This window comes from Gasterosteus aculeatus, chromosome 3, assembly GCF_964276395.1.
Source record: "Gasterosteus aculeatus chromosome 3, fGasAcu3.hap1.1, whole genome shotgun sequence".
In the NCBI taxonomy this organism is placed as follows: Eukaryota; Metazoa; Chordata; class Actinopteri; order Perciformes; family Gasterosteidae; genus Gasterosteus; species Gasterosteus aculeatus.
In genome coordinates, this window is record NC_135690.1 from 11,783,942 (window position 1) to 11,797,814 (window position 13,873).

The following is a 13,873-nucleotide window of genomic DNA, read 5'->3' on the forward strand; positions in this document are numbered from 1 at the left end:
ATCTTAAGACATAAAAGGAAATTATATAGAGCCATGAAGCCCCGATGATTTTCTTTTCATAAATAATTACCAAAGTATTTCATTTCATGGTCTAATCACACAAGCCGCTTGCCAAAGCATAACTTTAATATTGCTATTGAACACATGTAATAGTATATCACAAACTACAATCTCATGGGGATGAAAATGACACAACGTGCATTAGACTGTAAGAACTAAACACTCGGAGGTCATCGGTCAGTAATAAGAAAATAATGTATTGAATCAACTTATATTAAAAGAGCCTGGAATATTTTGAAACTGCCTCCAGTTCCTTCCATCACTCGATGTCTTAATGGGATTGCTCTCTTTTAAGAAGTTGCACAATTTGAGGGTAATTGTCACTTTTTCTCCAAATACTGACAATGAATTCTATTTCTGTAAACAAAACAGCCATACATGTTTGAAAGAGTTGATGATCAGTAACATGCATTGCATCAACTGGTGAAAATATTTCCGGTTGTAAATCCTGATTGGTCTTCCGATTGTCTTTTCCAATAGGAGCCAGATTGGATATTTTTGTGAGCAGGCTGAAAGCCTCTCTGGCTATAAAAAGATGCAGTAACTGTGATATATTTCCTTCCTTTTAGGTCTCTGTTTTTTATTTCTTTAGTTTTCTTGTGCCTCTGTCGTGTGAGCTGAACCCTGCGTTTCGTTTCCTTGCTTGTTGATAGAAGTTATAGTTTGCTAGTCTCTTTATCCGTAGTTGTAACCTCTATACAAGTGTAAGTGTTGCATATTTCATTAAGAATCCTGACCGGAAGGACAGATCTTCACTTGTAAAAGCCACATGAACATCTGTGGACCTGAACTTGTCCCTGTAAAGTAGAAAATTCACTTGAGAGTTGCCCTGACCCTGAATTTTTACTCAATAGGACTTTTTTTTTGAGTAGGGCTTGACTTACACCGGCCCTCATTGAATCCAACCTACCAATCGACTTGGCACAGTTTTAATTGACTTAAACTCAGACACACTTGACCGGCGTTTTCGCCCCTACGGACTCGTCTCGATTCCTGGCGACGAAGCCCACTTCTAACGCGCTCGCTCCCTCTCCTCCAGCCCCTGAAGCTGCACTGTGAGCTCTGCAGCATCGTGTCCAGCTCCGGGCAGATGTTGGGTCAGGCCGCCGGCCCGCAGATCGACCGCTCGCCCTGCATCTGGCGCATGAACAACGCGCCGGCGCGAGGCTTCGAGCGGGACGTGGGCCAGCGGACCACGCTGAGGGTCGTCTCGCACACCAGCGTCCCCCTGCTGCTGCAGAAGCCCCAGCACTTCTTCGGGCGGGGCAACGACACCATCTACGTCGTGTGGGGGCCGCTGCGGAACATGAGGAAGGACGGGAAGGGCGTCGTGTACAACATGCTGCGGCAGGCGGCGGAGAATTACCCCCACGCCCGCATTTACGTCACCACGGAGGAGAGGATGAACTACTGCGACATGGTCTTCAAGAAGGAGACGGGTAAAGACAGGTGAGTCAGATCGGCGCTGCTTCGTTTTGTGCCTTGGCTTTTTGGCATTCCACCCGGCGCTTTGACATTCACTTTGCTTTTTTACCGCTTATGAAATCGACCTCATCGATGAGCGCGGTGTGATGAGCGCTCTGAGCTTTTACTCCTCTCAAATCCTCCCTTTTCAAGAGGCCTTATCAAAGTGAGTTACTTAACTTCACGGCACTGGATGCCATTTTCTAACAAAAAGGCCGTCACGGAGGACGGAGCCGGGGTTGTAGACGTCAACCACATGCCAGTCTGGGGAAAAATCCAGCTAATGAGGCGGCGTGATTCTGGCTGCAGCCGGTCTCTCAACTCTGTGCCAGCGTCTTTTGAATTAGCGAGGGGGAAAAAAAAGGTAAAATGATTGAAGTTAAAGCTCCAGTAATCTTGAAAGTCGGTTAGAGTTATTTGATTGTTGGAGACATTTGGGGCGACGGAATGCGCAAAAACTGTGCTCTGTTATTTGAAGCATGTGAAGGACTACGCGAGCCGGGCGGCAGGCTCGCTATTGCTCAGTACATGAACCGCATTCTTCAGAGCGGCTTCTGCTCATTTCCACAGAGCTCTGCGCTCCTGCGTCCACCCGGTGTCATCGAGACCGTGTCGTCCGTTCCACCTCCGTCGTCTCGCTCTTGTGAAGGACGGCCGGCCGCGTTCAGCCGGACTCAGCTGACCCGTAGACCCGGCGAAGCGCAGCTAGAGGTGTGGGATGATGGAGGATAGCTCGGGGGGGTGGATGCGGGGGATCTGATTACAGGACATAATGCTCGCGGGTGCGATGCAGCGCTTCAATCGTTACTGATTGGTAGCAATGACAGAAAGTCAAGGTGCGAATACGATCTTGGAGAAAGTTTCTACATGGGTTTGCTCCTCAGATCTTTCTGCCTGAATACCAGCGTCTTGTTTTGTTAATTAACCTCCATGGTTACGGCTTTCAAATGAAGTGGCTCAAAAAAAAAAGGGTTCACTGATTCACTGCCACTGCTTGCTGTACTCTAATTATCCAGATAGCGGCGAGATGCAGAGGTAATGCGCTTCGACTTGCTCATCTAGTCTCCATGCAATGCGATGGCAGCGTCGCCAGCAAACCGAGTGACCTTCTCTCTCTCTCAAAAAAAAAGCAAAAAACCCTGCGAAACCGCCGGAGGGCTCGGACGTTTCTGGACAGAGGTGAGAAAGTGGAATTTGAGGAGCCTCGGAGGAGGAGGGATTCCCATAATCTGAAGAAGGCTGAAGAAAGTTGTGTTAACTCGGACAAGCTGGTCTCAAATCTGGAGCAGGTAGAAAAGGATAAATGACACGTTGACGGGCTAAAAGAGAACTAATAAGCAGCCATCTGAGTCCCAACGACAAACTGCACGTTAATTCTGAGCAGACTTTCAATATGTAATTTGTTTACACTGAAAGTTAGAGTGGTTGCTGTGGAAAATGGAATTCCTTTAAACAGCAGACATTTTGACGTTTTGTCATAGTAGGAAAAGTGTTACTTATGGTAAAAGGGAAATGCTTTTCCAAAGATTGCATTTTTTTTCTTTCAAAAAAGGAAAAGCTGGATAGTGTTTTTCTAGTAGTATTTAGTATGGATTTGGCTGACAGTGGACATTGGCAATGACAAAAACAGTAACTCTTGAGGTTATTATTCGTTTTTCTCTTTGTGAGGTGTCAAAATGCAGTCGCAGTGAAATTGACGGCCGTTGGCTGTGGATCATTTTTACAAAGAACAAACAGTAAGTGACAGTCGCATTAAAAAGCATTCTGTTAATTCAATTCAAATCATTTGCTTTTGTATAGCCCAAAATTGCAAATGACAAATTTGGGCTTTACAGTCTGTACACATGCGACATCCTGCGAAATGTCAACTTATATATGCTACCTAATTGTTTGTGCTGTACGTAATTAGAATCGAGTGGGTGTTCTAAATAACAATATTTACAGTAATCTGCAGGTACGATGCTGTATACTCTTCAAAGCCCAATTATTGAATGCAAGATCCATCCATCCATCCATCCATTGTCAAACCGCTTATCCTGCACACAGGGTCGCGGGGGGGCTGGAGTCCATCCCAGCCAACTTCGGGCGATAGACAGGGTACACCCTGGATTGGTCGCCAGCCAATCGCAGGGCAACACAGAGACATACAACCATTCATACTCACATTCACACATCTACGGGCAATTTAGAGTCACCAATTAACCTGATCCCCAGAGCATGTCTTTGGACTGTGGGAGGAAGCCGGAGAACCCGGAGAGAACCCACGCAGACACGGGGAGAACATGCAGACTCCACACAGAAAGGCCACTGGGTGGAATCGAACCCAGGACCTTCTTGCTGTGAGGCAACAGTGCTAACCACCACGCCACCGTGCCGCCCTTGAATGCAAGATAAATATATCAATATAATATATAATATTTACCCACAAAGAGACACCTGAGTCATCATTATAAATCTCTATAAATATCTCTCTATGGCTCCATTGTCACCTGGTGTCGCTCCTCGTCCGACACACTTGATCACCTCGAATCAACATCCAACGGGGGACGAGACACTGACACATCTGGCCCCGGCCCTAAACGCGTGCGACAGCAGCTCTGACACAGGATTCATGTGGCCGCGCCGAAGCTGTCTCCATCATCAGGGGCCGCCTCCCGAGCAGCGCCCCCCCGTTAGCGGCGCTAGATCACGCAACTCACGGCGACACAAATCACGGCGTGTCGCTTTGAAGCGTCGCCATCCGGGCCTGCGTGACCTGGGTCTCTGCTCCCGGTGCTCCTTCAACGCACGTGTGTGTACTGAGCTGTGTGTGTGTGTGTGTGTGTCTTCATGGTTGTGACACTGTGATAGATGGCGCGGGCGGTTTCATTCATCCGAGTGAGTAACTATTCACTCCTGTGGTCTCATGAACCGTTAGAAACGTCTTCACAAGCCTTTGTACTTGTCACTGGGCTCAAACGTGGTTTTCTTTGTACTCGTTTCTTGTTCGGTCAGTTATACCCAATGACTTTTTCCCTTCAAATCCTGTAGTTTCTTCATGGATTTGCCGCTTTCTTTCTTTTTTTTAACACAGTAGTTTCATTGTGGTTTTAAAAGAGGGCCGTTATAACGTTGGTTTGATGCACAGAGGAATTTGACAATTAGATTATCAAATAGTGAGAAATGAGGCCCACAGCTACTAAAGTAAAATCCTGCATCTACATTAAAGCATGAGGAAAAATAATTAAAATAATACATGTGTTATAATAACAGCAGCAATGATACTTTCCCAGATTATGCTGATTTTACTTGTGGGAGGGTATTTCTGCAGTGTTAGTACTTGTAATTATGTTTTATCTAGAGGCATTCACTCCACACGCGACTCCTCTTTCTGTAAATAAGAAGCGATGGACGTCGTGGAGCCGTTCCAGACCTTTTAATCTTATAGACAAACCTTCCATCGACATCTATTCCACGCTTGCACATGGATGCACGCGTCGTCTCACGCCGCCCTTTCTTTAGCCGGTCGTATGAATCATCTCAAAAAGGAGAGCAGGAGATGCAAACTAAATGCGTTCCTATTCAACCGAACCTCACTGCAGGGTGTGAGTCGTGTTTAAAAACCTCCACAGGTGACCTTTGATAAAGGAGAACACGGAGTGCCATTTAGTTATAGCTCGTTTGCTTTTATATACTCCAGTTTATATCACCCTCCAGTTATTCTGCTGCGCATCCAGCAGGAGGTTATATTACTTGTTGTAACGCTCGACACTTTACGGTGTCTCACATCTGGCACGAGCCCGCGAATGTGATTGTAAAATGCACACGTGGACGCGTCTTCTTTTCTCACGCAGACTTGTTTCTTGCTGTGGTTGTCAGACGACAGTAGAGGAACAGGAAATCAGAGTAGCCGCACAAACTAAACGGAAAAATAGAGGATCTTTAAAGGGCTCGCCGGTGCCTACAGTTAAAATACTGCACTGAGTCAATGCAATCGGCGTTGAACTTAATAGCAGATGCTCCACTCTCGCGGGCCTCGAAATACGTGCTGAATTTCATTTTAATCTATTTTTATTAGCGTGAATGTCACGCCTGTGTAATCATGCTTCATAATCTCTAGCCGTCCACTTCATATCTGCGTAAGTGCCCCTGGCAGTCGCTGCACATTTATCCTAAAATAGTTCAAACCACCATTCGGTTACAACAGCCTCTCTGTGTTATTATGGTCTGGGAGATCTGTGAGCGTGAACAGCTCTTCCCCAAAGGGACACGTGGCAGATCGGGGAAGAGCCGAGACACGAGGTCCATAGGCGATGAAGTGGGAAGGACGAACGGGGGGGAAAGCGTCCTCGGGGATTTTTTCTCGGGATGAGGGAGTGTTTTCCCGGTTAGAAACTGACCACATCTCTGTGGAATTGAATAACTAAAACGAAAAAGTCTCTTGTTCATTGAATGTGGAGCTGATAATGCTTGCTGATAAAGTTTTGGCTCTTTATACTAGGAACATTCAGCAGTGAATGCTGGACCTTTTCCCGTGCTTTTGTGCCGAGGGGACTAATGGGCTGAATTCTTTGGAATCGGTCCTGTATTGACCTCCGGGTGCTGCGTCTGCACGGAACTTCTGCGTGAGCGAGTGAGGGATTTGTGCAGCAAGAGTGAGACTGTCAGCTCAGCTAATCACACAAAGAAATGGCCATGAAGGCCTTTTTAAAGGCCCGTTACCGATGCTACAGTTGTTGTTTTTTCATGCTCTCAGCCGGCATTGTGGGCAAAAACGTAAAGTATGGAGCACAGAGCGTGTTGTTGATTTTGAAGGTTTCACTCTCATCTGTTCCACTCAGCTCGCTACACTTCTCCGTGTTGTGTGACGGAGAGAAGCACAATGGCCTCATTTTCTGAGGGCGCTGCTCTCGCACAGTTCGATCGCGGAGACATTACGGAGAAAATCACTTCACACGCAAACCCGGTTTCGTTTAACAGAAATTGAACAATCGCCTTTGTCGCGGCACATCGCCGTTGTGCTCTCACGTTTGAAAAGAAACGTCTCCATCGCAGCTTTGACGTTTTGTGATTTCTCACACAGAGCAGCCGAAAATTGCCGCCCGAGCCTCACATATTCCGACACAACGTGAAGGAATGTGACTTTCTTTTTCAGTGCAACAGCAGCAGCAGCCAAACTGCTCTCCTTCACAGACGCACTGCAGGTTGTGAGTGTCTGTTTACGGTACCCGCACCGTAAACAAGCACTCATAAATGCCTTGTGCATGGAATGTCAAGAGAAGAAGAAACCGGCCGATGATCGAAAGACAAATGTTTGCGGCATCGCCACAGAAGTGTAATTTCATGCTCATCACGACGAGCCGTTCGAAGAGAACAGAGGGCGAGAGGACTCGTCGTGTTTCTCTGCACACGGAGCCGCGATGGCCCGCCGTAGATACGCACCAAAACAAGAATTTGTCACCGAGCAAGCGTGTAATGACATTACATTTCTGTTGAAAGCTCGCAATTACTGTGAAATTATCTTATTAGATGAAGCCACTGGAAACCCTAAAGCGCAAACAGCCGGGCTGCTCGGGGAGGCTGTTCGCATCGGGTCAAAAAAACGGTCGGTTCGGAAGAACAAGGGAATCATCATCATCATCATCCCGAAAGAAGAGGGGGGGATCAGCGGCTCGTTGGATTTTGTGTTCTCGTGACTCCGTCTGAGGAAGAAATGAGGCGGAGCGAGAGGAGCAAACTGTCGGCTGAGGGCACAGTGCAGTCGTCCCTAAAACCCATTTGCATCTCGATGATGTAATGGCACTCGGAGGATGTCAGAGAGACTTTTAGTTGTGGAGGAGCATTGTGTTGGTCGCCTGATTTCCATTCGGCAAATATCCTTTTACCCGTCCGTTGTTTTAGGGGTGTTTATTCACAGCGTCTGTGTTCTGTTTGCACAATGGAAATGCATCACTCGGTGGTGGAAAAAGACAGAAGGGGAGAGTGGCTTTATTCTCTTCTTGCTTTACATTTCCTATGCACATACTTTATTATCTTCAAGTAGGATTTCTTTTTCACATTTTGTGCTACTTTATACCTTTACTCTGCCACAATCCAGAGGCAGATATTTGACTTTTTATTCAAGTCTAAAATTAACATATTCTTTATGATGAGTACCTTTGAACGCATGTGTCAAAATGTGAATGCATGACTTTTACTTGAACTAGTACTTTTACACTGTTACTGTGGGAGCTTTGGTTAAAGCACAACGTGGCCCGATGGTGAGCGACACATCTATCCATTGCTCTGGTGCTGACACAAATTGATGAATTAAAAACGTACAGTTTCTACTTCTTCTCCGCTTCAAGCCTTCTGTCGGCCCTTTTTAAGCCTCTCTTTGAATTGTCACTCCTGCTCCCTGAAAGTGATACATTACTTTGGTAGAAAAGCAACCATTTTGGACCGTGGTTCAGCACGAGATCGCACATTTGAATAAAAGACTCTTTTAGGTGGACCTTAGCAAAATCACATCCATCTCACTCAATCTGGATTAGAGTTTGTTTGTAGCAGCTGGGCCCGGCGCAGGTAGGCGTGATGGTTACCCCGCGGCATCGAAAGCAGTAACTGCATTCTGTGCTCCGCTTTGCTGCACCTGAATTCAATAACCTTCACTATCCGAAATCTCCCAGACACACTCTTGTATCACCAGCCCCCCCCCACCCCCTCAATAAACCATATTAGATTAAACTAACAGACAAATATCACTCTAAAGATATAGAATAGCCTCGTAACACGCGTCAATCCTCCATCAATATGAAACATTCATTTCCAGCAACAATACCGGTCTGCAAATATATTTGTCCGTTGCATTAATTTGTTGTACCAATGGCTTTGCCCTCCTTTTCCCTCTTATTGCTCATCTCCTGGGCTCGTGTTTGACACTTTAACTGCTGCAGGTACTGAATTTTAAAAGTCTACCAACGGAGTTTACAGCTCTCTCTCTCTCTCTTTCTCTCTTCACCCGTTTCATGGATCCTCTGCACCTCGACACTTGTTCTCCTCTGATGTCTAGTCGGGCTAAAGTGTTTCTTCATGCTGGCTGTGCTGTGTAATCACAATCAAATAATCCGCAGGACACGCCAAAAACACACAATGCAAGAAGTGCATCATAATTTGAGACAACACTCATCCCAGGATGTCAAATAATGCACTCACTGGTGCGAGAGCGGGACAAAGACGGATCTCCTGTTTGTTGCCTGAGAAAGGTAGAATGGGTACAGCCCCGTGCAACATCAGACGTAATGCATTCTGTCAGGGACATTCGGTTATATGTTCAGCTCTAAATTGGATGCGAACTAGTCACTTCAGATTATAGTTACACAACTCTATGTGAAAAGGGAAGCAATAACCCTCTCGGCGGCAGTATTACAATCTGCTTGTAAAATTGTCACAACCTTCATCTTCCCAACACGGAGCGTCGCCTCTTCTTGAGGGTTTCTCAGCCAGCAACAAACAAACGCGCCGTTTGCTTTTCCTGACAAAGAGCAGCTTTTCAATCAGCTAATGCAGTTCTGTACGTAACAGCAGTGCTTTTACTGCGTCCACTTTTAAGTGCATTCACACTCAAATCCCAGAAATCCCAGTGAGAGAATACGCTGTTTCTCATGTTGATGCATGGCTTACTATAATTTGGACAATAGTATATTATGCATTTAATTGTGCAACTGGGTTCAGCATTTAAAACTGTTTGCATCCCTCAACATGTGTCATTCTATTAAATGTACATATATATACACATTTTTACAACATTTTTATTTTTTTTCACAGAATAAGCAACATTTTTTAAAAGGAATCTATTTAATTATGAATGTTATGCTTTATAGTAAGATTTGGAATAAGTAAATAGCTTGCTCATATTCTTATCCCTAATAATAAGATGAACATAGATGCACGGATGGATCGTTTCCATGTGCATGAATATCCATACTAACTAAATCCAACTAAATCCATAAAATATGTGGCATTGTATGAATGTGTCAAAAAGTCTTTGACGTCAGAAGAAGAAGAATCACTTCATTATTCCGTCTCTCACACCTCTCATATTTCTGTGCAACATTCTCAAAATGTGGTGTGATGAAGATGAAAATGTAAAATAACAGCGGCGTTATGCTGTAAGCAGTGCCGCATTGTCAGAGCAAGAGGCTTTTGAATATTAAAGTCGTAACACATCTCTTTGCGCGCAGCCATAAATCTTCTTTACTGTTAGACAGGGGATCCGGTGTGGCTTAAGAGCAGCTCCAGCAGTCGGGGGGAGCTTAATAGCGCCGTGGTTATTGGACTTTTGCTTGGGATTACTCCCTATTGTGCAGCTCTCTATGGTGTGAGGGACAATCTGCTCTCAATTATTCCACAGGACAAGTGGGATTAATTGATTATTGAGTTTTAGATCAATAGTAATCAGTAGTTCCAGTGTGTAATTCTCAGGCCTTTGTCTTAATCTCTGTCCCTGGAGAAATCTCTTAAATTGGTCCTCATCTGTTTTGCTAATCCTTGGTTTTACCCCCCTGGTCTTGGACGGGCATCCCATTAACCTGTTGGATAAGCTGCAGAGCTTTCACAGTCTGCCATCTACCTCGGACCCTTTTACTCCCTCTGAGCTTGTTCATTAAAAAATCTACGTAAAAGTTTTTTTTACCACACAAATAGTAACTTCTGCTCACCTCTTCTGACCTTCCACCACTTGTATTTCTGCCAAATAAATCTTCACCGATGGTGTATGACCAAGGTTGACGCTTTGTGATTATGATGAAGCCTTTTCCTTATGTTGCTGACTAAAATCAGTGAAGAAAAACCTCTCAACCTGCATGGAGCTTTCATTTTCCAGACAATTTATTCTCACTTTAAGTATAATGTAAATCGGTCTCCTCTCTTTTAGCAAAATAATTGCTGTTTACTCCGGTGAAGTGTGTTAAGTCCTTGGGCCGGGTCTTTGATGGTGATTCTTTAACCGGAGGCTTTTTGTCAGGGATGTGAAGCTAATAGGTTTATAAAACGAGGTCTGTTTCCTTTTTATCAAAGATATTGTTCTGGGAATTGGAGAAAACTGTTTTGTGAATAACTTGATTTTACTGTAATGAAGTGAAAACCATTCCAGCTGGCACCTACACTACAATATCTTGCCTTCAGGCTGAATTGGAGCTGCGACTAAAAATTGTTTACATTTTTTAAACTTGAGCCATCCCAGCCATTGTCCAGCTTTTAAACTCAAAATTGTCCATAAAACACCCAAATGTCCTTAAAAAATGACCTAAAATAAAACGATTTATCAGCAGTGGTTTGAATTTAGTTGTAAGGTACCATATACAGTGTTCAGTTCACTGGCAAAGAGGCTTTTTTGTTGTTAAAGAAAAAACTGCTTTTTCTTGAAATGAGATTTTCGCTGACAGGTGGATTGTGGGAAGGTGGTTGGTTAACAGGAAGCCTGTTTCCATGGCACCTGAGCACATGCTCATTACCAGCCCACCAGCCTCCTGTGGGAGATTTCATTCATGACGTTGTTGTTGTTGTTGTTGTACGGATGTTGTTTGCTGGCTTCTCAACTTAAGATTCGTTTTGATTGTGTATATTCAGGATTTTTTTGTTTAGTTTTGGTGATCAAAATCAGAAAAATAAGTTATATTAACTTTCATTAGACATCAGAGAGTATAATCAAGGCTGCCTCTATTCCACGTCCTCTTTCTCTGTCGGTCTGCCAGGGCGGCGGAAGCCTAATTGAATTTATCTGAAAAAAGAATGTTGTATCAACATGAGCAATAAACACGTGGAATTGTTTATGGACTTTGTGTGTAGAGCTTGGTCTGCAGTTTCTTTTGAAGTTAGTCAAATACCAACAACAGGATTAATTGTAATGTGATCCGTTCACTTTTAATCTAGCGCTCGTGCACATTGTGGTGAGAGATAATGTGAATATGTTACTAAGCTCACATCACGAACATGACAGCCGATAAACATCGGCTAGCATGCTAATGTTAGCATTTAGCTCACCTCCGTAGCCGAGCACAATCTCACAGAGCTGCGAGTAGGATTGCAGACACTTTATGGTTTTAATGAACCCAACTATTAACTTTTTTGCATTATGTGTGTGGTGCTCTCAAGTGTTAAGGGAATTTAGGACAGACACTTAATACTGAAATTGCACACAGTACGGGAACAAAAGCTACTGCTGACTAAAAATACTGAAATGACTAGTTGGAATTTGCCTTTTCATTCATTGTACAACGCTGAGGATTAACACGTCGGCTGAATATTTTTAGGGTCTGTGAAACATTTGGATTTACTGCTGAGCTCCAGTCGACTAATCTGCCTTTGTCTTTTGAAACAAGAAACACGGTTACATAATCAGGTTGAAATATCTGCCCGGTTGCTTCAGCCGAACACGGGGGAAAGATTTCCTTTGAAGCGCCAGCCGCAGTGTGAGCGGCGCCGAGGATCGACGGCTGTAATTGTGTAGAACCTCCTCTCAGCCGGGGCAGGCGGCTTTTCACGTGGACTCAACTTTTGTCGGATTGGAGATAAATCAGTTGACCAAACAATGGCAGGTATGACATCTCCAGGGGGGAAGAAACGTAGTCGTAAAGCAGACTCACTCGGGTGCTGTGAAATTAATGAGAGAAAACTGGTGGGGTGGTGGTGTGCATAAAAGCTTCACACACCTTCTTCTGCACTGAGAGAATTATTAAAGTGCCGGTTGCCACGCGGAGATCAGTGGAACCCGCTCGCAGTGAGCTCCGTGCGAGTCGGGAGGGATCAAGGATGTGAGGCGGGCGGATGGGAGGCGTTGTGTTATTTCTTGGCATTTGACATTTAACGGCCTTCTAGTTGGTCCTTTTTTTTACTTCTTTTTTTTTGTAAACGTGACAGGGGACGAGTGTTGAGTGACGAGTGTAAAGCAAGCGAGGATGATGAAGGTTCTCCGCCCGCAGGCGTGTCAGGCAACACGGCAGCCAGGATCATGCTAACAGTCCTCAGCATGTTTGATCTGCAGCAGGAGCAACATGTCATGATGCTCTGACTAATTCCGGGACATTTCAGAAATGGTTAAGAATACATCACGCCGCGGTGCGCTAATCGTGTCAAGGTTTTATTCGGCACAGAGTCCTCAGTCTCTTCTGGTCTCCATTCCACTAAAACGGAGCGAAACCTGACTGAAATCTTCACTTTACAAAAGCGTTGTGCGAAATGTCACGACTGCTGGCTCAACACAAGCGAGGGATCCGTCTCTCTGTCTGTTCTTACCAGCCCTCTGTCCTCCGTCTTCCCACTCACGCTCGGATTGGCATCTGCCCGGGAGGCCAATAACTCGGAGGAGAGCGGGAGTCAGGGAGCAAAGGGTCAGAGCAGGGAGTGAAGAGAGATGGACAGGAAGAAGAAGGCCAAAGTTGAAAGGAGAGGAGTAGAAATTGAGTGTGAACAGGATAAAGAACAAGAGGAGGAAACACATCAGAGGTTGGTTTTTGATCTTTTCACAGGGTTTATTGAGTAAAAGATAAACACACTAAAAAAATGGACTGTTGGTGTTCCAGAGGAAACACTTACGACTGTATTTGATTATAAAATCCCAAAGTAAAAAAACAAACAACGTGAGGAGAACTTTGTATATAATATCAGGCAATCAATTGTTTAACAGTAAAACTGTTAACAGCGGGCGCTTAGTTTTCTTCTTGATTGGCTTCTCTCGGTTTCATCTGATTCTGATTAGTTTAGGGAGTCACACTTCATTGGTACATTGATTTCACCCGTTATTTATTTTGTGTTGTTGAGGGACTGAGTACTTTAGTTTAAGATTAATAGAAATGTCTTTTATATTAGTATCTTGTACTTGCTTTGGTGCTACATAACCATGGCAGCAGGGTAAGAAAGTATGATGTGATCTGCTGTTCGGTTGTTTAAGGCCTCAGTACAAATAACGTCCCTTAAAACCAGCTTCCGTTTCTCAGGATTTGTACCTAACATGATTGCAGTATTACTGTAATATTTAGTAAGTAAAATAAGGGGGACCAATTGCGAATGGAAAAAGTAAAACCAAAGTCAAATCAAATGAATCTTCTCTTAAATGTTTTCTCCTAATGAGAAGAGAACATTTCTACCAGTATCGATCTCGGAAACAGATGCTGAGTAAAGGTTATTTCACCAGAGGCTAAACTGGGCGCCAGATTCACCACACTAACAGCAAAAGCCAAAAGCTGCTATATTCATATGTTTAAAACAAAGTGAAAACACAATTGCTCGACTCAATAAGAGGAGAAAACTAATGTAAACACAAAACTAAACTTCAACAAAACACAGGAGAGACCTTGTAAGCATAAATACCATGTTCTGTGCTGAATGCACA

At 44.4% G+C, this 13,873-nt stretch overlaps 1 protein-coding gene across 1 annotated transcript in view; it reads left to right on the plus strand.

Annotated features, from left to right (window-relative positions):
• st6galnac3 (ST6 (alpha-N-acetyl-neuraminyl-2,3-beta-galactosyl-1,3)-N-acetylgalactosaminide alpha-2,6-sialyltransferase 3) overlaps window positions 1–13,873 on the plus strand; it is a 49,943-nt gene that overhangs the window by 25,215 nt on the left and 10,855 nt on the right. The window contains exon 3 of the mRNA XM_040172409.2: window positions 1,100–1,509. Within this exon, the coding sequence (XP_040028343.1) occupies window positions 1,100–1,509 (410 nt within the window). The remainder of the gene's footprint in view (window positions 1–1,099; window positions 1,510–13,873) is intronic.